The 22,854-nt window shown below is 41.0% G+C and overlaps 1 protein-coding gene, 1 non-coding gene and 1 pseudogene across 2 annotated transcripts; all 3 read left to right on the top strand.

Moving 5' to 3' along the window:
• The first annotated feature begins 548 nt into the window (after positions 1-548).
• On the top strand, positions 549-4,861 carry LOC18015343 (endonuclease MutS2). Its single transcript, XM_006397340.2, has 5 exons — positions 549-1,063; positions 1,736-2,615; positions 2,761-3,285; positions 3,666-4,124; positions 4,433-4,861. The coding sequence occupies exons 1-5, from the start codon at positions 549-551 to the stop codon at positions 4,724-4,726; spliced, it is 2,673 nt and encodes an 890-aa protein (XP_006397403.1). The 3' UTR covers positions 4,727-4,861.
• A 3,538-nt stretch (positions 4,862-8,399) lies between these two features.
• Positions 8,400-14,281, top strand: LOC112086033 (annotated as a pseudogene).
• Positions 14,282-21,862: 7,581 nt separating this feature from the next.
• Positions 21,863-21,968, top strand: LOC112086065. The gene has a single exon (XR_002899289.1). It is a non-coding gene; the product is annotated as a small nucleolar RNA R71 (small nucleolar RNA).
• The last annotated feature ends 886 nt before the right edge of the window (positions 21,969-22,854 follow it).

Genomic DNA, 22,854 nt, shown 5'->3' with positions numbered 1-22,854 from the left:
ATATTTTTTGTATTTTTATTAATTTTATATCAAACCTAGGTTTAAAGAATATTATATTTATTGACATATATAGTTAAAGAAGATAAAACTGATTTTTTTTTATAGTTTGTGGACAGATTATAAAATCCAGTTATTAAGCAATGCAAATTAGATTTGATGATTATAATATTATAATATTTTGTGTATTAGCTTCAACAATATATAGTCTAATGCCAACAGGTTAAATAAACAGCTTATTTTGCTTTATCCGTTTATAAAATAATTTTATATACGGATTAACTCATTTTTTACAATTCAAACCAAAAAATAAAAATGACTCTATATACAAATCAACTCATTTTATAACATTCACAAAATAACTATTTTTTTGAAAAGCAATTGTTTATACAAAATTATTATTTTTACAAAATTATTTAACATAATTGAAGATAAAAAATATCTTCCAAACACAGATAATCTTATCTTATAATATATAGAAAAGAAAAGTTTATAAGAAAATAGATATATTCTTGTATTTGTTTTTCTCATAGTGAATCCTTTACATAGGCATGAACACCCTTTCCCCCCATTTGCTCATACCGACGGCTATTAATATCAGAACATCACGCGCCGCCTTGCCGTCCCCTCCATGCTCCTTTTCTCCATCCTTTTTACGTGCCGCCTCACCGTCTGTTCTATGCATCACCTCGTCAGAAGACGCACAGTCAATCGAAAACCAAACTCTAGAGGTCCTAGAATGGCGCGCCCTCTGCAATCAGCTGTCTCCTTTCGCCTCCACATCAATGGGCCTCTCCGCCACCAAAACCGCCGATATTCCGGTGGGAAACTCGCTGGAAGAGAGCAGAAACCTTCTTGACGAGACGGCGGCTGCTTTGGCGGCCATGGAGGTAATGGAATCGCGGCGATTGGGTCTCTCTGAGATCCTTGACTTGTCTGATATCGTAGAGCGTGCTACGGCGGGTCAATATCTTACCGTTAGAGAGCTCTGCGCCGTTCGAAGCACGTTAATGGCGGCTTCATCAGTGTTTGAGAAACTACAAAGAGCAGCTAATAGTGATAAGCGGTATATAATCAGTCTTCTCCTCTGATTTCCATGCTTTGTTGTTATTGAGAGTTTCCTAATTATGTGGACATTGTGTTGGGTTAAGCCAGACATAACCAAAGAGTTTGGTATAGATATCGTTAAGCTTATCTAACTATCTACAAAACTGGCCATGTGAATTTATTCTTCTTGAATTCTTTTAAAGATAACTGTACCGTGTGGCTGTAGTGAATCAGAATTTAAACTATCTCTGTGTAGTTATTTAATGCTGTTTTTGTTGTTTGATCGATAGTATGGGTACAAATAGGTTTTCATATTTTTATCCGAAATTGTATTCATTGTTTGTGAGAAGGTCATGGCTCTAGAATCGTCGGTGAGAATTTGCTGCACTTCCAAATGAATAAAGAATTGTTGTTAGTGAGGGTTTGCTACTTATGTGGACATTGTGTTGGGTTAAGAAGGACATAACCAGAGAGTTTGGTACAGATAGCGTCTCTGTTTAATCTATGGCCATATGAAACTTACACTTCTTGGATTGTTTTATAAGATTATTGTACCGTGTTGGTCTAATGAATCAGAATGTTAGATAGTCTAGGTATGAATATATCTCATATTTTTATCTGAGGTGAAGAGAATGTGTTCATTGTTTGTGAGAAGCTCATGGCTCTGGCTTTTACTCATCTCATCTTGTAGGGTTACCCCACTTGTAGATATACTTGAGGGGTGTGATTTCAAGAATACACTGGTGCAAAAGATTGGTTTTTGTATCGACTGCAACATGTCTACGATTCTTGACAGAGCCAGTGAAGATCTAGAGATCATAAGATCTGAACGGAAGAGAAACATGGAGACTTTGGATTCTCTTCTGAAGGAAGTCTCAATTAGGATATTTCAAGCTGGGGGAATCGACAAGCCCTTGATAACACAGCGCAGGTCAAGGATGTGCGTAGCTGTTAGAGCTACACACAAAAGTTTACTTCCAGGTGGTGTTGTTCTAAGTGTTAGTAGCTCAAGGGTAACATGCTTTATGGAACCGAAAGAGGCAGTAGAGCTTAATAACATGGAAGTGAGGCATGCAAACTCCGAGAAAGCCGAGGAAATGGCGATTTTGAGCATTTTAACATCTGAAGTCTCCACTGGGCAGAGAGGGATATTGCATTTGTTGAATAAAATATTGGAACTTGACATTGCTTTTGCAAGAGCATCACATGCAAAATGGATGAATGGTGTCTATCCCAAATTAACTTCAGAACACTCTAACACACTAAACTTGAATGGAGACTGTAAATCTTTAGCTTTAGACATTGATTCTGCGCAGCATCCGCTACTTCTTGGATCCGTATTAGGTAACCTCAATGGTGGAAACACTTTCCCTGTGCCAATAGACATTAAGGTTGAGAGCAGAAGCAAAGTAGTTATCATCTCGGGTCCAAACACAGGAGGGAAGACCGCTTTATTAAAGACATTGGGATTAATCTCTCTTATGTCGAAGTCAGGGATGTATTTACCTGCTAAGAATTGCCCGAGGTTGCCTTGGTTTGATCTTATTCTGGCTGACATCGGGGATCCCCAGGTATCTTCTTATCTTGATTTTCTTGCAACTAAAACTTTGTTACATATAAATTCATGCTTGTCAACTATTTCTTAAAATCCTTCTTGGTCTCTTGCAAAGCTTCACTGTTCAATATCTATATTAAACAATATTTTTTTTTTGGTAGTCTTTAGAGCAAAGTCTCTCAACCTTCAGCGGCCACATATCAAGGATACGTCAGATACTTGACATTGCTTCAGAAAATTCGCTTGTCCTACTAGACGAAATCTGTAGTGGAACTGATCCATCAGAAGGGGTTGCACTTGCTACTGGTATCCTACAATATATTAAAAACCGTGTCAATGTGGCTGTTGTATCCACACACTATGGTGACTTAAATAGCTTGAAGGATAACGAGACTCAATTCCAAAATGCTGCAATGGAGTTCTCAATGGAAACTTTGCAGCCTACGTTTCGAGTACTATGGGGAAGTACTGGTGAATCAAATGCATTGAGAGTAGCTAAGTCAATTGGTTTCAATGGAAGAATATTAGAGCATGCACATAAATGGACAGAGAAATTAATGCCAGAGAAGGAAGTAGAGCGAAAAGGCTCGCTCTTTCAGTCCCTTATAGAAGAAAGGAATACGCTAAATCTTCAGGCAACCAAGACCGCAGCTTTTCACAGGGACGTAATGAACCTTTACCACGAGGTATCGCGTCTTTTCTCTCTCGTTTTTGCATGTATGGATCATGTTGTTTGATACCCGTGTGGAGGTAATGTCATAATGAGAGAAATGATTCTGCAGATAGAGTGCAGATAACGACACCCTTGTTGTGTGATCAAAATAAGTTTTTTAATCTTGTATAAAGTGCAGGAGATTTGAACATTTAGGTGGTTGAGGTTTACCTTCAATGGTCTCTTTAAAAGAGAAATTGATGGTTATTGCTATTTCTTCTCCAATCTGATTTAAATATCAATCCATAGCTATCTATTTTCAGTGTTAAATGGCATTAACGAATTTTGTTTTGTCGCAGTTCGTGTAATGTTTGTTTCTGTTCCTGATTTTTTCTCCCCTGTGTTATCCTGAAGCTTGAGCACGAGTCGCATGATCTTGAGAAACGTGAGAAGGCTCTTCTGAAGAAAGTTTCTCAAAAGGTACAAGAAGATCTAAACTCTGCTAAGTCAAAGATGCAGAAACTGGTGGCTGAATTCGAAAGTCAATTAGAAATTGCTCAGGCCGATCAATACAATTCTTTAATTCTGAAAACCGAAGAGGCAGTTGCAGAGATTATTAAAGCTTGCTGTCCTAACGATCTTGTATCAACGGGAGAACCGTATAGCGACTACATGCCACAAGCAGGTGAAAAGGTTCTTGTGACTGGACTGGGGGGTAAGTTAGGTACCGTGGTTGAAGAACCTGGAGATGATGACACAGTTCTAGTCCAGCACGGTAAGATAAGGGTACGCATAAAGAGAAAGGACGTAAAGCCCCTTCCTCGTAATAGAACTAGTGAAACACCTAACCGTTCTCTACGTTCAAAGAGACAGGTACACATCACTTTCTGATTCAAGACTTTCCAGGTCCCATTCTTGTAGTATCTATTTAGGAAATCTGTGTCTTATAAGGTGCCTAACGAACACGCCTAGCTTGAGAAAGATTGCAAAACGAAAACGAAGTATAATAGTAATAAAGTTGATGTTGATGTTCAAAAGGAAAAACTTTTGTGTGAAAGTGGTAGTGTGAATCCTCAAAGACTACACTTCGTACTCAATCTGTGTTTTTCAAAAATTCGTGATGTGATAGTAATATGTTGATATGGGCTACAATAACATCAGTTCTTATGGTACTTGCACAGATAAACATGAAAGAGCTAGGCAGTGTGTTACAGATGCAGAGCGAACCAGTGCGGATTCAAACGTCAAAGAACACATTGGATCTAAGAGGAATGCGAGCGGAAGAAGCAATTCACCAGCTAGACATGGCCATCTCGGGAAGAGACTCGGGTTCGATCCTCTTTATCGTTCACGGAATGGGGGCAGGCGTTATAAAGGAGCTTGTGCTTGGGAGGTTAAGCAAGCACACTCGTGTCTCAAGGTATGAGCAGGCAAATCCTATGAACCATGGATGTACAGTTGCTTACATTAAATAACCAATTTCTTAAACACATTCTTCTCTCTAAAATCTTCTTGGAAAATGTGTTGTTATGGTCCAACAGCTAGTTTTCGTTGTGAATTAACGTCCAAGTGTACACGATTTTATCTAAAGTATATGTATTGATGTTGTTCTGAAGAAAAGTCGATTTTCTTTCTTCCATTAACTAACATATTGGTCAATTTGTAAGATCTCAAAAGCAGAGGCTTGATGTCTAATTTCTTAAATTTGAATCCGGATAAGCTTAGAGTAGTGAAATGTTGGTTCAATAGAACCATGTAATTCAGTCTGGTAAAATTCATGTAAACCGAGTCTCTCCTCTTATATAAGAGGTTCTATGTTATTCTTTGTACGTTTAATGGAGATTATAAAGACTTTCCAGAATCTTTTCTCTCTTTTAACAACTTTCTTGTAACACCGTTCTTCTACCATAGTATCAGAGCATTGTGGTAAGCAATAGGAGTCAATTGTACTCATCTTCTTCAAATGAATCTGGCGAAGCAATCTGGAGACTGGTGAACGTTGATGCCAATAATGTAGCTTGAAAAGCTAACCAATCAAGGTTCATTAATTTTGCACAAAGAGAACTTCAAAAAGGGTAGGAATATTGACAAGCGAAAAGTAATTAAGCAAATAGCAAATGATATCTAGACTTATCTGGTTCTCCACAGAATGAAATCTTGAAAACTCCCCCAAATCATAGTTTTTGTGCTTGTGCAAAGACTATCATAAATTGTTAACCATGTGATGTATGCATGGCAAGGATCACAGTTCTTCATTCTTTAGTTCTGTTTATATGAGTTCAACAGCCAACGATACCCTGAATTTTTTTTTTTCCATATACATGATCCTAAATCCTAAAGTACCCTCCTTCCCGTCCCAAAAAGATGAATTATGAAGCAAATATTTCCTTGTCTTCCAAGAAACCCTAATGTATTACGAAAGTTATTTAACTATATATGCAATTAGTTATTTAACTATGTATAGTTAATAATTTACATATTTGTATTTGGTTAATCCTTGCGTATTTAAGGCAAAGCTTTAACACCTAATTGAATAAGAAAACCTTTATACTGAATTCTAGGTTTCTTGACATGGTATCAGAGTTTAACCTAAAATTTTAAGCTTATCGATCCTCTTTTTTCTTATCGAAATCTTTTTTTTACGGAAATCTACTTTTCGATATCTCTGTTTTTAACCCTATCTCTTTGACCTTAGTATTTTTGATCACTTTGTCGAAATACTCTTTTGATTAACGATGACTGAAACTAGTCACGTTGAGGAACGTACTCCTACCTCTACATTGGTATCAACGGCTCGTCCAGAGACAGAACGTTGAAGGATTGACCCTTATGATCTCTCTTCAGGTGATAATCCTTGATCTGTCATCTCCACACCACCACTTCGAGGTCCAAACTATGACGAATGGCCATTAAATCTCCGACATGCTTTGAGGGCGAGAAAGAAATTTGGTCTTGTAGATGGTAGTATTCCTCTACCTGATGAGAATTCCGGTGATCTTGAGGATTGGTGAGCGAATAACGCTATGGTTGTGTCTTGGATCAAGAATATCATTTCTTCAGATCTCAACAGTTCGCTTTCCCACCATGAAATTGTCCATGATTTATGGGTCCATATTCAGTAACGGTTCTCTGTGAAAAATGGCCAGTGAATTCATCGACTTAAAGCAACTCGTAATTGTCAACAGAAGGGACTTGCTGTAGAGGATTACTACGGAAAACTGACTAAAATTTGGACAAGTTTAGCTGGTTTCCAACGAGCTAAAACGGCTGATGAAATTGCACGACAAAGAGAAGAAGACAAACTACATCAGTTCTTGATGGGTTTGGATGAATCCAGCTTTGGTGCAGTGACGTCTTCATTGTTGTCACGGATCCACTTCCCTCTTTTGACGAAGCTTACCAGGTCGTGGCTCAGGATGAGGAATCAAAACGTGAGAGTCGGATGTTGGAGGAGCGAACGATGCTGCATGTTTTGCTGTCCAAACTCAGCCTCGATCGCGTCCACAAGCAGAGCTTCGGGATGCCTCTGCTGTATGCACACTTTGTGGGCGTATGGGACATCTCGCGGCTAATTGCTTCCGGAAAATTGGATATCCGCTATGGTAGAAAGACAGACTCAGTGGGAACCTTCCGCCTTCACAGGATGTTTCCACAAACGTGCCGGATACTCGTATGGTTCCTGCTTCACCACCGGTTTCACGACCTACCGAATCAGCTGACGTGAATCAAGTGACAGTGGCCGGACCTGTTTCTTCTGCCAACTCGGTTATTACTTGTGCTGATCATCTTGGTTTTTCAGGTCTTAACGACCAACAATAGAAAACCTTAGTTACTAAGCTCAACAACCGCAACTCGGGTTCTCATGATTGCCTCTCGGATACGTTTTTTGTTGAATCATGGCTTATTGACACTGGTGCTTCTAATCATATCACTGGTAGTTTTTATTTTCTGATGGACGTTTGTGATATGGCACCAATACACATAAAACTACCTGATGGTCGTTTTACTATTTCTACGAAACGTGGGAAAGTTTCTCTTGGATCTTCACTACAGTTGCTTGATGTGTTCTTTGTGGATGGGTTACAGTGTCAACTCATCTCTCTCTCTCTCTCTCAGCTAACCAGAAATTGTGGTTGTATCTTCCAAATTTCTGATAAACTTTGCATTGTCTAGGATCGCATCACACAAATGCTGATTGGAGTGGTTGAGCAGCTGAATGGTCTCTATGTTTTTTGAGGAATTGGAGCTGTGGCAGCAACACATGTCTTGGAGAAGCAGTCATTAGATGTGTGGCACCAAGGCCTTGGTCATCCGTCCTCGTCGGCAACAAAGATGTTGAATTATCTGATTTTCATAATGATATTGGTTTTAATTTTAAGTCTTGCGATGTTTGTATTCGTGCTAAGCAAACATGTGACTCTTTTCCTTTGAGTAGTAATAAAACTTCTTCGATTTTTGAACTAGTTCATTGTGATTTATGGGGTCCTTACTAGACAACATCATTGTGTGGATCAAGTTACTTCCTTACTATTGCAGATGATTACTCTCGAGCTTTGTGGATCTATTTTTTACCTAACAAGACAGAAACTGCCACTACTCTCTGAACTTTCATCTCTGTGGTTGAACGTCAATTTGAGCGTAACGTAAAAACGATACATAGCGATAATGGCTCCGAATTTCTATCTCTTTCTACCTATTTTCATGAAAAAGGAATCATTAACAAGACATCTTGTGTATGGACTCCCCAGCAGAACGGAAGGGTAGAGCGTAAGCATCGCCATATACTTAATGTTGCTTGTGCTCTTCGTTTCAGGCCAATCTTACAGTTGAGTTTTGGAGTTTCTATGTACTTACATTGGGCTATTTAATCAATAGAACACCTACGGCAGTGCTTAAAGGAAAGTTACCTTTTAATATGCTTTATAGTCGCTTGCCTCCATTTAATCATCTGCGAGTGTTTGGTTGCTTATGTTATGTCTGTAACAAACGTCATGGTGGTGAAAAATTCACAACACTTGGAAACCATTCCATTTTTCTTGGCTATCCTTTTGTTAAAAAGAGTTGAAGGTCTTTAACTTGGACAGTGGGGTTATTTCTACGTCTTGTCATGTCGGTTTTGTTGAAACAGAGTTACCATACACAGCAACAATGGCGGCTAACTCGCCTTCTCCATTGTTAAACTCTGAGTCGTATTTTGTTGTTGATGATGTCTCTTCCACTCCGTCTTTGTCAGCTTCTCCACTGCAGGAACTATCGTTTCTAGCCATGGATCCTATTGTCGATACGACTGGTCCAGCTTATACTTCACCCGATCTTCTTCCCACAAATACTTGATGTGAGTGCAGTGGACAACACCAGTTTTACACTAGACAAGCTGCAAGTGCACAGCAAACGCAGTAGTACTTAGGGATCGAATCCACAGAGATCTGTGTGTTGAGGACTTCTAACTGATTCTAAAAACAATCGTAAACCTAATCTAATAATAAGGGGTTTTGGTTTGTCACTAAATCTAATTATGCAGAGAATTAAAAAGCTGGAAATAAAAATCGGTTAAAAACTATATTTAAAACGGCGCTGGGTTCAAGGTTCATCTTTAGGGTTCATGTTCTAAAACACAAGGAATTTAGGCAAGGATTTTCTATGACTCTGAAACTAGGATAGACACATGTAAGATTAGCCAACTCTCGTCACCCTAATCATCTAATCACTTGTTCATGGCAATTAACTCTCGCTCTCATGCCAGAACAAGATCATGCTTTATAGATCAGAATCCATCTCTGCTTACGTATCCTCGTAGGTAGCTTTTGTCTCGTACGACGGTGACGTCCATAAGATCCAGTTCAGGCAACCCAGATACAACACTCTCGTGGCTTGGATTAAACCTAGGATCGGATTCTGGGTGATCAATCCAGAATTACCGCTTTGAGATTTCGATGAATGGGAGAATCATGTTAAAAATCGAAATCCTTTTCCTAAAAACCTAGATATCATTCGAACATGGGGTCCCTTTGGATTACCCTTTCACCCAACTAGGTGACTACTCAGACATGCCTGAGGTAGACATAATCATCGGTTTAGAACTAAGAAGAAGAAAACTAAAAGAAACAAAGTTGCAGAAAAGCTTCTCTAATTGATGACAGAGTGGCGATGGAGAACTTCAACAAATGCATAAAAATAAAACTAAAACTACAAATGAGTTCTCTCTCAAAGAGAAGAAAGAGCCTCTCTTACAAAAGACATAAAAGTGAGTATTTATACTGTTTCTCCAAGTCTTAGGCGTCTAGGGCTTGTAAAATGGGTGCAGGAAGTGTCTTGGGTCTTAGTTGGGCTCCTGAGGTTCGGACATAGGTCCACCAGGGGTGAAACCTCCTGAGCCGCTGTGGGAAGAAGGCTGGCCGCGGGTGAGAACACTTGTGCTTGACTGGGCTTGTGTTGATCGGCCTTCTGTGCATTGATAATATCTGGAGATATAACCGTTGGATTGCTTTGATTCCAAGTGTGTTAGAAAGCTGGTTGTCTCCTCTATAATGTCTCCGAAATTGGGGATGATCAGACGGTGATCAGGTCTTCATTGGTTGCCAAACTTCTGACGGCCTGAATTTATCCAAAAATGTACTTTTGCTCCAAAATGCACTCCAAAGTCCCAAGTTTCCTGAAAAGCCTTTTAAAACTCCTAAACATGGAAAAAACTTATAAAAACTTTAAAACTGAGTGAAAACATGATTTGGACATCGACCCAAAGACCTTACCGGAGCTAATGCCATCAGTCCAAGACGGGGCCATGACACGCTCCAAGATTAAATAACTCAGAAATAGATATAAGAGGGCTTTACACATCTTTATCAACTCACTAGAACCAGACAACCCGTTGTTGCCCGACCTGAATGTCATATACAGCTTAAACGAGCTTTGCAGCCAAACCGGGGCCAAATACTTGGGATCCAGGAATGACCCATCAGACGACCGAGTCTCTCAGGCCAAAATGGTTATCTCTCGACCAATTTTTGATTTAAATGTTAACAGGCCGAGCAGAATTTCATTTTCAGGCTTAAAACTTGAAGAACTAAAGGATGACTCAAAGATAGCCGATACGCGAGAAACTTTGGCCGAGACGCGAGAGATTTTAGCTACGCAAGATCCTTTGCTACGCAACCGGGCTCGAGAGCGGGAGCCAAGAGAAGTTAACCATGATATCAAACTAACGCCGCCAACTTTTGCAGGAAAATCTAATCCCGAAGTCTATTTGGACTGGGAACGGCGCTTAGAATATATCTTTGATTGCTATGGCTATAGTGAGAACAAGATAGTGGCCTTAGCCGCGGCTCAACTCACCGATAATGCTTTAGCATGGTGGGATCGCCAAGTTTTTGGACCAATACAGACTTGGCACGACATGAAGTACCTCTTACGACTCAGGTATGTTCCTGAACATTATCACCGTGACTTACAGAAGCGTTTTTGTAAGTTGACTCAGAGAACAAGGAGCGTGGAAGAGTACTTCGAGGAATTTGAGAAACTGATGAATTCCCTAGAGCTTGAAGAGACCGAAGAGGCCTTAATGGCTCAATTTGTTGACGGTCTACAAGAGAGAATAGCCCGTAAAGTGGAGAGAGTCAAGTATAGTGGCCTCTACGAATTATTACATCTTTCAGTTCAGGTGGAACAACAAATTAAGCGCAAAGCCTCGCTAACGAACCGCAACCGAGGGAGCCCGCCGTGGCAAGCCAGCACTAGTAGAACCATTGACAAGGGCAAGGCCGTGGAAGCTGATTCACGTCTCAAATCAAAACCCACCGAGGCACCAAAGACCAATCGACCGGAACCAGGTAAGTTTCAAAACAAAAGTCAAGCTAGAACACGCAATATAACCTGTTTCAAGTGTCAGGGACGAGGGCACTATGCACGAGACTGCCCAAATTAAAGGGTAATGATCATTACTCCGAGTGGAGGATATGAGTCACAAGACGAGCCCGAAGAAGAGCCCGAGGACAACGAAGAGGATGTGGAATATCCTGATACTGGTGAATATCTCTTTGTGATTAGAAGAGTCCTAAGCGTGCAAGTTCAGCCCGAGGATCGGATCCAACGAGAGAACTTGTTTCACACGCGATGCACCATTAACAACAAGGTATGTAATCTTGTTATTGATGGAGGTTCATGTACTAACGTGGCAAGCAAGTTTATGGTAGACAGGTTAGGGCTGGTGAAGATCAAACACCCGCGGCCTTACAAACTACAGTGGCTTGACGATGCTACCGAGCTCAAAGTAACTGAACAAGTCACGGTTCCTTTTAGTGTAGGCAAGTACAAAGACAAGGTGCTTTGTGATGTTGTGCCGATGCATGCAGGACATATTGGGCCGGCCATGGCAGTTAGACAAGGCTACCTTTCACAATGGCTGCACCAATTTTTAGAGCTTTACACATCTTGGCCGCAAATACAATCTAGCACCACTCAGCCCCACCGAGGTCCATGAGCTTCAGAGCCGAATGCAACAAGAGGCTAAGTCTTCTAAATCAGCATTATATATATCTACTGGTGAATTAAACCGTGTTTGGAGTGCCAATGGCACTATGTTATTAATGCTTTTCAAAGAATGTCTTAGTGCAGGGTTAAAGGAACTTGAGCTACCACCCGAGGTAGAGGCCTTAATCAAACAGTTCGAAGATGTGTTCCCCGAAGAGATTCCACCAGGGCTACCACCTCTACGAGGAATAGAACATCAGATAGATCTTGTTCCAGGCCAGCCATTACCAAATAAGGCAGCTTACCGAACGAACCTGGAAGAAAGCAAAGAGCTCGAGAGACAAGTGCGAGACTTGATGGACAAAGGCTATATCCGAGAAAGCCTCAGCCCTTGTGTCGTGCCTGTGCTTCTAGTGCCCAAGAAGGATGGCACTTGGCGCATGTGTGTGGATTGCCGGGCCATAAACAACATTACTATCAAGTATAGACACCCATTCCGCGTTTAGACGACATGTTGGATGAACTTAGCGGCTCCACTATCTTCTCCAACGTGGACTTGAAGAGTGGGTATCATCATGTCAGAATGTGTGAAGGAGATGAATGAAAAACGGCTTTCAAGACCAAGCAAGGCTTGTACGAGTGGCTAGTCATGCCTTGTGGCTTAACTAACGCCCCTAGCACCTTCATGCGATTAATGAACCAGGTTCTTCGAGAATATATAAGTAAATTTGTGGTAATTTATTTTGATGGCATACTTATATATAGTAAAAACCTACATGAGCATCTCACACACCTCGAACTAGTGCTCAAATCACTTCGCATTGAAGGCCTTTATGCTAACCTCAACAAGTGTTCATTCTGTACTAACCAACTCGTGTTCTTAGGGTTTGTTGTGAGTGAACAGGGTCTACAGGTGGACGAAGAGAAGATCAAAGCCATACATGAATGGCCCACGCCCACCACCATCGGTCATGTACGAAGCTTTCATGGGTTAGCCAGTTTTCACCGGTGGTTGGTGAAAGATTATAGCACCGTGGCCGCACCACTCATGGCTGTCATCAAGAAAAATGTTCCATTCAAGTGGGGAACAGCTCAAGACGAAGCGTTCCAATCCTTGAAGGAAAAACTCAAGCACCCGTTCTTGCTTTACCAAACTTTGACGAGATGTTCGAAGTGGAATGTGATGCCTCCGGATTAGGGATCGGAGCTGTGCTGCACCAGAAGAAGAGACCGGTGTCGTATTTCAGGGAGAAACTCCATGGGGCCACCCTCAATTACCCCACCTACGATAAGGAGTTGTACGCGCTGGTTAGAGCATTGGAGACGTGGCAACATTATTTGTTGTCCAAGGAGTTCATTATACATACCAAGCACGAGACATTGAAGCATTTGCGTGGTCAAACCTCGCTTAAAAGAAGACATGCTAAGTGGCTTGAGTTCATAGAGACTTTCCCTATGTAATCAAGTACAAAAGGGCAAAGAAAACGTGGTAGCTGATGCTTTATCAAGACGTCATACGCTTATAGCAACCATGGAGGCCAAAGTTTTGGGCTTCGAGCACATCAAGGCGCTATACAAAGATGATCCTGAGCTTGGTGAAACATATAACGATTGCTGAAAAGGCCCCACAGGTTCTTTCTATATACACGATGGTTTTCTTTTTAAAGATAAGCGCTTGTGTATTCCACAGGGATCAATGAGGGAACTAGTGCTTAGTGAAGCTCACGGTGGAGGTTTAATGGGACACTTTGGGGTGGATAAAACTCTGGCTGTCCTGGTGGACCATTTCTATTGGCCACACATGAAAAGAGACGTGGAACGGTTTTGTTCAAGATGTATCCAGTGCCACAAAGCCAAATCCAGGTCACACCCTCACGGTTTATATATGCCTCTGCCTACCTAACGCCCCTTGGGTAGATATTTCGATGGATTTTGTCTTAGGTTTACACAAGATCAGGCACAAGGACTCCATCTTTGTTGTTGTTGACCGGTTCTCTAAGATGGCCCACTTTATACCGTGTGAAAAGACAAACGACGCCACACAAATAGGCAATTTGTTCTTCAAGGAGGTCGTACGTCTACATGGGATCCCGAGAACAATCATTTCAGACCGAGACACCAAGTTTCTCAGCCATTTTTGGCGTACCTTGTGGAAAACGTTAGGCACCAAGCTCCTTTTCTCCACAACTTGTCACCCACAGACCGATGGTCAAACAGAAGTGGTAAACCGAACCTTATCTACATTACTTAGGGCTGCACTTGGTAAAAACATGAGCACATGGCTCGATTGCATCCCTTTTGTAGAATTTGCTTATAAGCGGGAAAGACACTCGGCTACAAAGCTATCTCCTTTTGAGATAGTTTATGGTACTACCCCTCTTTCTCCAGTGGATCTTAGACTTATAGCACAGGTAGACCAAGCCAATCTAGATGGATTGAGACGAGGAGAGCTATTCAAAAAGTTATATGAGACGGCGAAGAACAACATAGAAAAGAAGACCGAGGTCTACAAGAAGGCTGCAGACAAGGGCCGACAGGACGTCTCATCTGAGCCAGGAGATTAGGTTTGGTTACACATGAGGACAGAAAGATTTCCTGGTCGGCGTGCATCCAAACTCTCACCGCGAGGCGACGACCCATTCAAAGTCTTAAGCAAGATCAACGATAACGCTTACTGTTTGGATCTTCCAGGTGAGTATAACATTTCACACACTTTCAACGTGGCTGACTTATATTATTTTGATGCAGGTGAAGAAGTTTTGAGGTCAAAACCTTTAGAAGAGGGAGGGAATGATGTGGACATCGACCCAAAGACCTTACCGGAGCTAATGCCATCAGTCCAAGACGGGGCCATGACACGCTCCAAGATTAAACAACTCAGAAATAGATATAAGAGGGCTTTACACATCTTTATCAACTCACTAGAACCAGACGACCCGTTGCTGCCCGACCTGAATGTCATATACGGCTTAAACGAGCTTTGCGGCCAAACCGGGAATGAATACTTGGGATCCAGGAATGACCCATCAGACGACCGAGTCTCTCAGGCCAAAATGGTTATCTCTCGACCAATTTTTGATTTAAATGCTAACAGTCCGAGCATAATTTCATTTTCAGGCTTAAAACTTGAAGAACTAAGGGATCACTCAAAGATAGCCGATACGCGAGAAACTTTGGCCGAGACGCGAGAGATTTTAGCCGAGAAATTAGTACCACCTCGGCAAGTCCAATTTGACGATGGAATTTGTCGTACTGAACTTGACATCACTCGACCAAAATCACCAGCTGAATCCAACGCTCGAGACAGAAACAAGTTTGCCCGAGCGGATAACGAGATTGCCAAAACCATGCAAGATTTAGCCGATGATTTTAAGACACCCGGGCTAGAACCATCAGACGACTTGGAAACCTCCAACAAAGGTAAGATCTCTCGTCCAAGTCCATATTCTGAAGCTAACGAACGTGGAATCTTGCCCCACCAACGAGCAGATTTGGAACTGCTTCACAACACACCACCCGGACCCGGGAAAGGCCAAGAAGACCAAGAAACTAGGACGGAGCATCAAAAAAATTGGGGACTTGAAGACAAGGACTTAGCCATATTGGAGGAGCACTTAGAAGACTTTACAAGAAGGTTCCAAGCCAGAGATGCCACAGCTTCAAGTTCGGCCACCATAGCCTCACAAGCGGCCAACCGGAACCCCTCACACCAAGGTAAGCTTTTCAATTATTATATTGTCCTTGCAGGTGATCTCGGCCTCCACAACGACTAAATATCACATCAAAACGGCACCAATAGTTTAGTTTCAAGAGTCTGTTGCAAACTTTCCATATTTGAGTTTAATGAAACAATGAGTTTATGTTTTAGGCGTCTAGGTTCATTTCTTGTAGTTTTACTTTAAACGTCCTGTTCTTTTGAGTCTTTCCGTTTTTATTTCGAGTCGAACCCTAGAAGGTTCAAGCTGACGGACTGTTTATAAAGTCCCACACGCAGCTTTGTAGTCCGCAACCTTTTTTCCATTATCAATAAAAGAACAAACTTTCTTCAAAGTTTCTAAGAAGCGGCTTCTCATCTTGTTCATTGCTTTCTTGTGAGATTCAAGTAAGCGTGAGCCCCTGCACCGTATCAGAGAGTAACCTCCCCTCTGTGTCGCGTATTCACTCCACCAGCACTCCATATCTTGATCCCACACGAGAGGGCGACCGCCTGCGTGTCAGATCCCCATCTATCGATCATTCACCGAGCCAAAGAGAGGGCGACCGCCTGCTTTGCCTCTCCACCACCTTGTTACCCGTGAGAACCCCCTGGTTCTTATATCAAAACACCTACATAAGATACTGAAAATGTTCCATAAAAGTGGTCAAAATCAGGTGTTATCAAGTCCCCTAGATTTAAACATTTGTTTGTCCTCAAACAAAACTAAAGATCTGAACCTGGAAAAGAGGTTTTAAAATCTCAGGAACTAACAAAATTTCAGAGACCATGCTTCTAAACCAGAGTTAGTCATTATGCTCAAATCAAGGATAGTCTAGAAAATTCTTACCAAAGCACAGGCATAACTAGTCCGTTGATTCCTCATGCGAAAATCTACACACTTAAACCTATCCTCCAGTCAACTAGCTCTTAACATTCATTTATAGGTTCCAATGGTTCTCATCAAAAGGAGTTTAGCAAGGCAATCAAGGCTAGGTATTCAAAATGGCTGTTAGAAATTTAGGCTTTTAGTGTTTAGTGTTACCTTTTCTGGAGAGACAAGACATTATGCAAAACAGCAAGAGAAGGTGGAGCTGTTGATATCCACATTTTCCAGTCACATTCTTCTTGCTTCAAGATCCTTAATCTCCTTTCTTCAGGTTCTCCCCATAACTCCCCTAGACTTAGATTTTTTTCCATGTCTTAAAACCAATGCTCACAAATGAATACTTGTAGTCCTTGCTCCAGATAATTTCGGCCAACCTAGACTTTTTTAGGCTTCTTGTTTTTCCTTTCCTTTCATTTTTTTGATTTTTTTTCGAAAGGGGAAAAGCCTTTGGATGTAGAGTCTTCGGAAGCACGAAATTTACCTTTAAATTCAAGCTTTTTGAGGTACCATTAAGCTTTGATAGATTATTGATGCTCCAATTTCCCAAATTTCTTCAGTCTTCTTCTTTAGTGACTGAAAACTATGTTGCTCCTCTCTCTCCGGCGTTTTTGCACATATCTGTCAAAAGAGCTAAAGAGAGAATGCATGAAGTTTGAAATGATGGTTTTGGGTAAAAGGTGTGGTACCAGCTAAAAATGAATTGGCCATCTAGGACAACAAAGAGTGGTAATAATGATGTAAAGATGTCGTAGATGTGTACCATGTTGTCTGCTAAAATCAATGACGAGAAAATTAGATATCAAGATTATGTTCAGGTGAAATGAGCTAGTGTATCCTGGCGGAAAAGATCTCCATGAATAGAAATCCTCTGGTGGGAGTTCGTAGTGCAAGTACTCTAGCTACCGCCTAGTCTAGTACTAACCACAAAAGAAATTAGCATGTAAAGTGTAGAAGCACATGAGTCTTACTCATCATAGTTTTGTGTCAAACATTCCTGAAAAAATACTCAAGGTCTTTTAATATAATAAGCATAGAAAATTTTAAAAATTGCAGAAAAAGATAAGAAACAAAGAAAATAGATTAGTACGGATAGACATCCTCCCCCATACTTAAATCACACTGTCCCCAGTGTGAAAAAGTTGGTGAGAAGATGGTGAAATAAAAGCAAAAGAATCTAAAATAAAATAAAAGAAATTGGTGATAGAACTGTGGGTATGATGTGGTGATGGATATGCGCCTATGTCTCATGGCTGTCATCTGTCTCTGTGGCAGAGGAGTCATCATCAAACCGGCGGTTCTTCAGTAGCCTCTTCATGCGCCTATTGATATTCTCTTACTGGTAAAGCTTCTTCTTCAAAGCTGCAAAGTCTGCATCACTCTGCATCACTCCTAGTGGATGCTTTGATCTGAGAAGAACTGGCTCTGGTTGAAGACGGTGCAGGTTGAAGTCTCCTGCTGTTTGCAGCTACCTCTCTCTTGGCTTTTGCAGCCAGAAATTGCTTCATGGTCAGAGGAAAGAGTGGCAAAGATGGTAGGAAGTCGCTAGTTTCTGGTTTCCATCCTGGATCTAAATCATCTCGGAGACGGGGCATTGAATCCGATGGTAGAAAAACCCTGTACTCGGTGGAACTGGTACCGAACTTGTGAGCAAATCCAATTGGGTCTTTCTTGGCCCTAGTGATAGTCCTGTCTCTAGAGAACTGAGAAAGATCAAACCAATCCTCTCTAAGAGGTGTCTCAGCTGAAAAATCAACTCCTGCTGCTATCATAAGCGAAGTAATGATGCTCCCAAAAGCTGGTTAGTAGTCCTAACAATCAGATGTAAGCATCTCATGCTTAACCTTCACTAGGTTCCTTGCAATGATACAAGCAAAGCAAGGAAACCTGGGGTGATCTGCGAATGGTAGCTGTAGTGTCACTAACTCTGGCTTAAGGATATTCGCTTGATTGGCTCGCGAAAACACAGTGTGTGCTAGTAGCTTATGAACATAGCGAACAGCAGGATGAAAGAGTAATGATGCCTTGGACCTTCCTTTGTCATAAACTCCATAACCCATCAGCTTCCAAAGATCCTCATCCGGATCCTTCTCCAATGCAATCTCATCACAATAAGGCAACTTCAAAGCATCACATATCTCTAAGATGGTAAGAGAGTAAGGATGACCTCCAATAGAGAAGGAGAGTGTGCCATCTAGAGCTCTAGGAGTAGCTCTCTTCTTGTAGCTCAAAGTTGCTGATGCAAGGAACTCCTTGGTGTGGTTCTCATAGGTCTGAAAGTTCTGCTCCATGAATGATCTCATTCCAAGCCTATCAAGATACCATATCACATTTTTTCTGATTCCAAGCATCTCAAGAGTTGAGTAGTCAATTGCTGGAGTTGGTTTGATCTTCAGCTTCTCAAGCTGTGCCAAGTAGTTGATGTCTGGGTCAATGGCTTTACCAACAAACTTCACTTTCGGCCTAGAGGAAGACTTTACTCTTTGAGGGAAAGATAGTTGAGTAGAGGTTCGCTCAATCTGTCTTGAAAAGATTCTTCTTTGTGCGGCAATGAAGGTGGATAGAGGTTCGTCTTCACTCAGTTTTGTCTTGTTCAATGCATCATATGTCTCCTGCGAATGGGGCTTTTTTGCATGAGGGCTCGTCTTGGTTCGAATCAGTCGAACTTGAGAGAGATCCATGACCTGCAAAAATGAGATTCTCGAGACAAAGGATAAATCAAGCTGCTTTGGTATCGATTTTTATGAACAAGGTGTTGATAGAGATATCACAAACACATTATCATGACAAACAAGCTGTAAATGAATCAAACATTACAAAATCTGTGAATTTCTGGTCAAGTTCGATATATTGATGTTCAACACATGAGATTTCTAAATCAGGATGTTGTTTATGCTCACTCACATGTAATCTAATCTGGTTTTCTATCAACAGGAACCAAACAATCCAGATTTGCAAAGCTGAATCAAACAGATCTCCAAATTCAATTTGCTCATAATCTCAAATCTCAGATTTTCGAAAATTTCAAATCTCTATGGTCTAAGTGTTTAATCATGCAATTAAACTACCCAGTAGTCTAGTCTTAACGTGAATTTCTACTCATTCTAAGAAAACCCTAAATCTTAGTTCTTAAGAAAAAGTGAGACATTTGAGCTTATACCTTGATGAAAGTGTTATGTGATGATAGATTTGAAATCTCCTTGGAAAAAGAGTGAGATATGTTCGAAAATTTGGAAGGATTTGTTAAGTTTAAAATCTGTCTTTTTCTCAAGATCTTCAAGCTTGTTGGGGAAGATGAAAAGAAAGACCTTTTTGATCTTTTAAATCCTCTTTTTCTTTTAAAAAGGTGTTTTTCCTAAGAAAATTTTTATTTTCAAAAGTTTAGAAGACTTACCTGGTGTGTTTAACACGGAAATTATGCTTCGGGAACTTCCTGGTTAAATTTCGGAATAAAACAGGATATTAAATTTCAGTTTACGGGAAACCGGGAAAACTCGCCTGGGAACCAAACCATGGTCGGCCGCAGGTGAGGCGCGCGCGGCCGCGGCGGAGATAGGCTTGGCCGCGGGCGAGGAACGTGGACCGCAGCTGAGAAGGGCTTGGCTGCGGCTGGGTTGATCGCGGCCGCGGCAAATGCATCCGGGGACTCCGGTTTCTCCCATTTTCGTGTTTCCTCCTCCTATCTTTTTGTATTTTCTGGTTTTTTTGAATGTTTTTGGTTATTCTGGGTTTTATGAAAGCCTGAAATGCATAAAAAGAAAAGAAAATATCAAATAAAAAAAAATAAAAAGAAAATCATACCAAATGGGTTGCCTTCTATTAAGCGCTTTTGTTTAAAGTCTTTTAACTAGACTCTTGGCAGGAATAGGATTGAGAAGAAAAGACAGGATCCCTTGAATTAAGAGTCCTTGGGATCCTTCTTAGCCTGAACTTGGGATTTCCTTCATCTTGAATCACAATCTCTTTTCCTTTCATAAAGATTTTTGCATCCTTGAGGACATGTTTTGTCTTCTCAACAATTCCTTCAAGATTTTCTCCTTCTCCTTGCTGATATCTGGTGGCACCACTATCTTGATCTTCTCAAATTGCCTAGATGCATGTGCTTTTAATTCCTTTTTTTCCTCCAACACCTTCTCCTTGTTCTTGTCTTTTTGATTTGGAGCTGGGTTTGGTGTGGTCTTGTAGAACTTTTTCCTGTCCACATTTTAGAAAACTAAACAGCGATTTTCATGGTCAATAACAGCACCTACAGTGGCTAAGAATGGGCGACCAAATATCAAAAGTCTGTCTTTGTCTTTGTCCATCTCCAAAACTTGAAAATCGGCTGGGATTGTTTTGTTTCCAATGATCAGTGGCAAATCTTGGATCATTCCTTCTGTTCTCTTTTGAGATGTATCACCAAAGATAATCCTCATTGGAGATGGGACAAATGTACCTATACCACAAATTTCTCAGCAACAGATTTTGACATGACATTCACATTAGCACCAGAATCACATAAACAATCTGAAAATTCAATTCCAAAGATTGAACAAGTGATGGAAAAACGCCCTGGATCCTTAGACTTTTTGAGTCTTTGGTCAGGCAAGCGTTTGGGTACCTTAACCGGAATGACTTGGCTTCTCTCATGCTCGGTTTCAGAGTCCTTCATGAGAGGTTCAAGAGTTGATTTTTCCTCAAAGTCTGCGACAGATTCTTCTTCCAAAGCTGCTGTCATAGCATTGCAGAACTTCTTTGGGTTATTTTCCACTCTTCCTGGTAAGACTCCTGGTTGTCTCTTCATTGAATCTGCAGTTTGACCTATCTGATGTTCCAACTTCTTGACATGGGTCACAAAAGATTCGAACTTCCCATTCAAGTCATTGTAAATACAATCGATCTTCACCCCCATTTCCCTGATTTAGTTCTCATTACCTTGAGTAGTCTGCATCCATAGTTTGTTCAAGCGATTTTACCTGGTTGCTTAGTTGGGAAAGGGTTGCTTCTGATGAGCTGGTCTGTGCTTGTTGAGGATTAAAAGGTGGTCTTTGTTGGAAGTTTCCTCCTCCATAGTTTCCACTTTGAAACTTGTTTTGAAAACTCCTTTGCTGCTGCGGATAGATCTGATTCTCGGCTCCTTGATTTCTGTATGAGAGGTTGTTGAAGTTGGCACCAGAGTTCCTGAAGTTATTGTTGAAATCTGGACTAAATCAGTTATGGTATGCCTGAGCTCCCATAAAATTGATTTCTTCCTCTTAGTACATGCCATCTTCTTCATATCTTCCATCTTCCTCATTTTCTACAGAAGTATCACAAGCATGTATATTCTTATTTTGAGACTTAAGAAGTTGACTTACCATGCTTTTTAGCTCAGCAATCTCCCTTGATTCATGACTAGTAATAGTCTTCTTTGATCTGTCATACTCAGGGTTGTTGTTGCTGTTGGCTACAGCTAGATTTTTGATGAGTGCTCTCCCTTGTGGTATGGTTTTTGAACTGAAATCTCCATTGCTGGCAGTGTCAAGAGAAAGTTGATACTTCTGCTGAAGTCCTCTGTAGAAGGTGCTTAGCAGGTTTGCTCTAGAGAAACCATGATGAGGGCAATCTCTCTCATACTCTTTGAATCGCTCCCAGGCTTCATAGAATGATTCTATTGGGCCTTGTTGGAAACTTTGTATCTTGTTTCTCAGCTGGTTCTATCTTGACTTGGTGTAGAAGTGGTTCAGGAAAGCTGACTTGCATTCTTCCCATGAAGTAATAGAACCAGATGGCATAGATTTTAACCATCTAAAAGCTTTATCACTTAGAGAGAAAGGAAAAAGCTTACACTTCACATAATCCACAGTTTCTGGAGTTGTTCTCACCATTCCAGAGATTTCTTCAAAAAAATCAATGTGGTCCATTGGATGCTCAGTAGAGATTCCATGGAATTAGTTCTGCTTCACCAAAGAGACAATCTGAGGTTTTATCACATGATTTTCTCTTGGAACAGGAATTTGAATAGCTGATCGATTTTGAAAGTGTTGGTGAGGTGCATCGGCAATGAGTCTATTCCGAGGCTGTCTTCTCGCCGGATTTGCAAGTTGTATTGGTCGATTGGCTTCTCTAACAACTGGTGGAACAATGTTGTCATCATTCCTTCTTCCTTCAGCATCGGCGTGGTCTTGTCTCCTTTGACTATCAGCGGCTTAAGCAGGATTTAGAGGGACTTGGTTGCCCTCTTCATCGAGTTGTGGCTGTCCATCTTCTTCATGGGCAGCATCTAGGTCATCACCATGAACTGAATCACGGTAATCATCTCCAATGTGATCCTCCTGATCACGGTTTAAAATATCTTCCCGATGGGCATTAGGATTGGCCATCTTGAGCGTTCTTCGTCTGAGTTTCCTAAGTGCTCTTTCGTGTTTGTCAATCTCGTCTAAGGGCAATATGATGTCGTCAGGATTTCTCCTAGTTTTCATGCACCTGTGAGCAGAGAAAGCAAAGATAAAAAGAGGAGTTAGAAAATCTCCAGCAGAACTCGAAAATCTTAAGTTTTAGGATTGAAATTAGATTAAGAAGTCAAGTCAACAGCGATA

This window comes from Eutrema salsugineum, unplaced genomic scaffold, assembly GCF_000478725.1.
Source record: "Eutrema salsugineum unplaced genomic scaffold, Eutsalg1_0 scaffold_24, whole genome shotgun sequence".
In the NCBI taxonomy this organism is placed as follows: Eukaryota; Viridiplantae; Streptophyta; class Magnoliopsida; order Brassicales; family Brassicaceae; genus Eutrema; species Eutrema salsugineum.
This window is presented reverse-complemented; position numbering and strand designations above follow the sequence as displayed.

What these genes read in the sequence shown, in the direction of transcription:
- LOC18015343 (XM_006397340.2), top strand. Translation starts at nt 549, where the DNA reads ATGAACACCCTTTCCCCCCATTTGCTCATACCGACGGCTATTAATATC. An exon ending in TAATGAACCTTTACCACGAG is followed by an intron (nt 3,286 to 3,665) that starts GTATCGCGTCTT and finishes GTTATCCTGAAG; the next exon opens with CTTGAGCACGAGTCGCATGA. An exon ending in CTCTACGTTCAAAGAGACAG is followed by an intron (nt 4,125 to 4,432) that starts GTACACATCACT and finishes GTACTTGCACAG; the next exon opens with ATAAACATGAAAGAGCTAGG.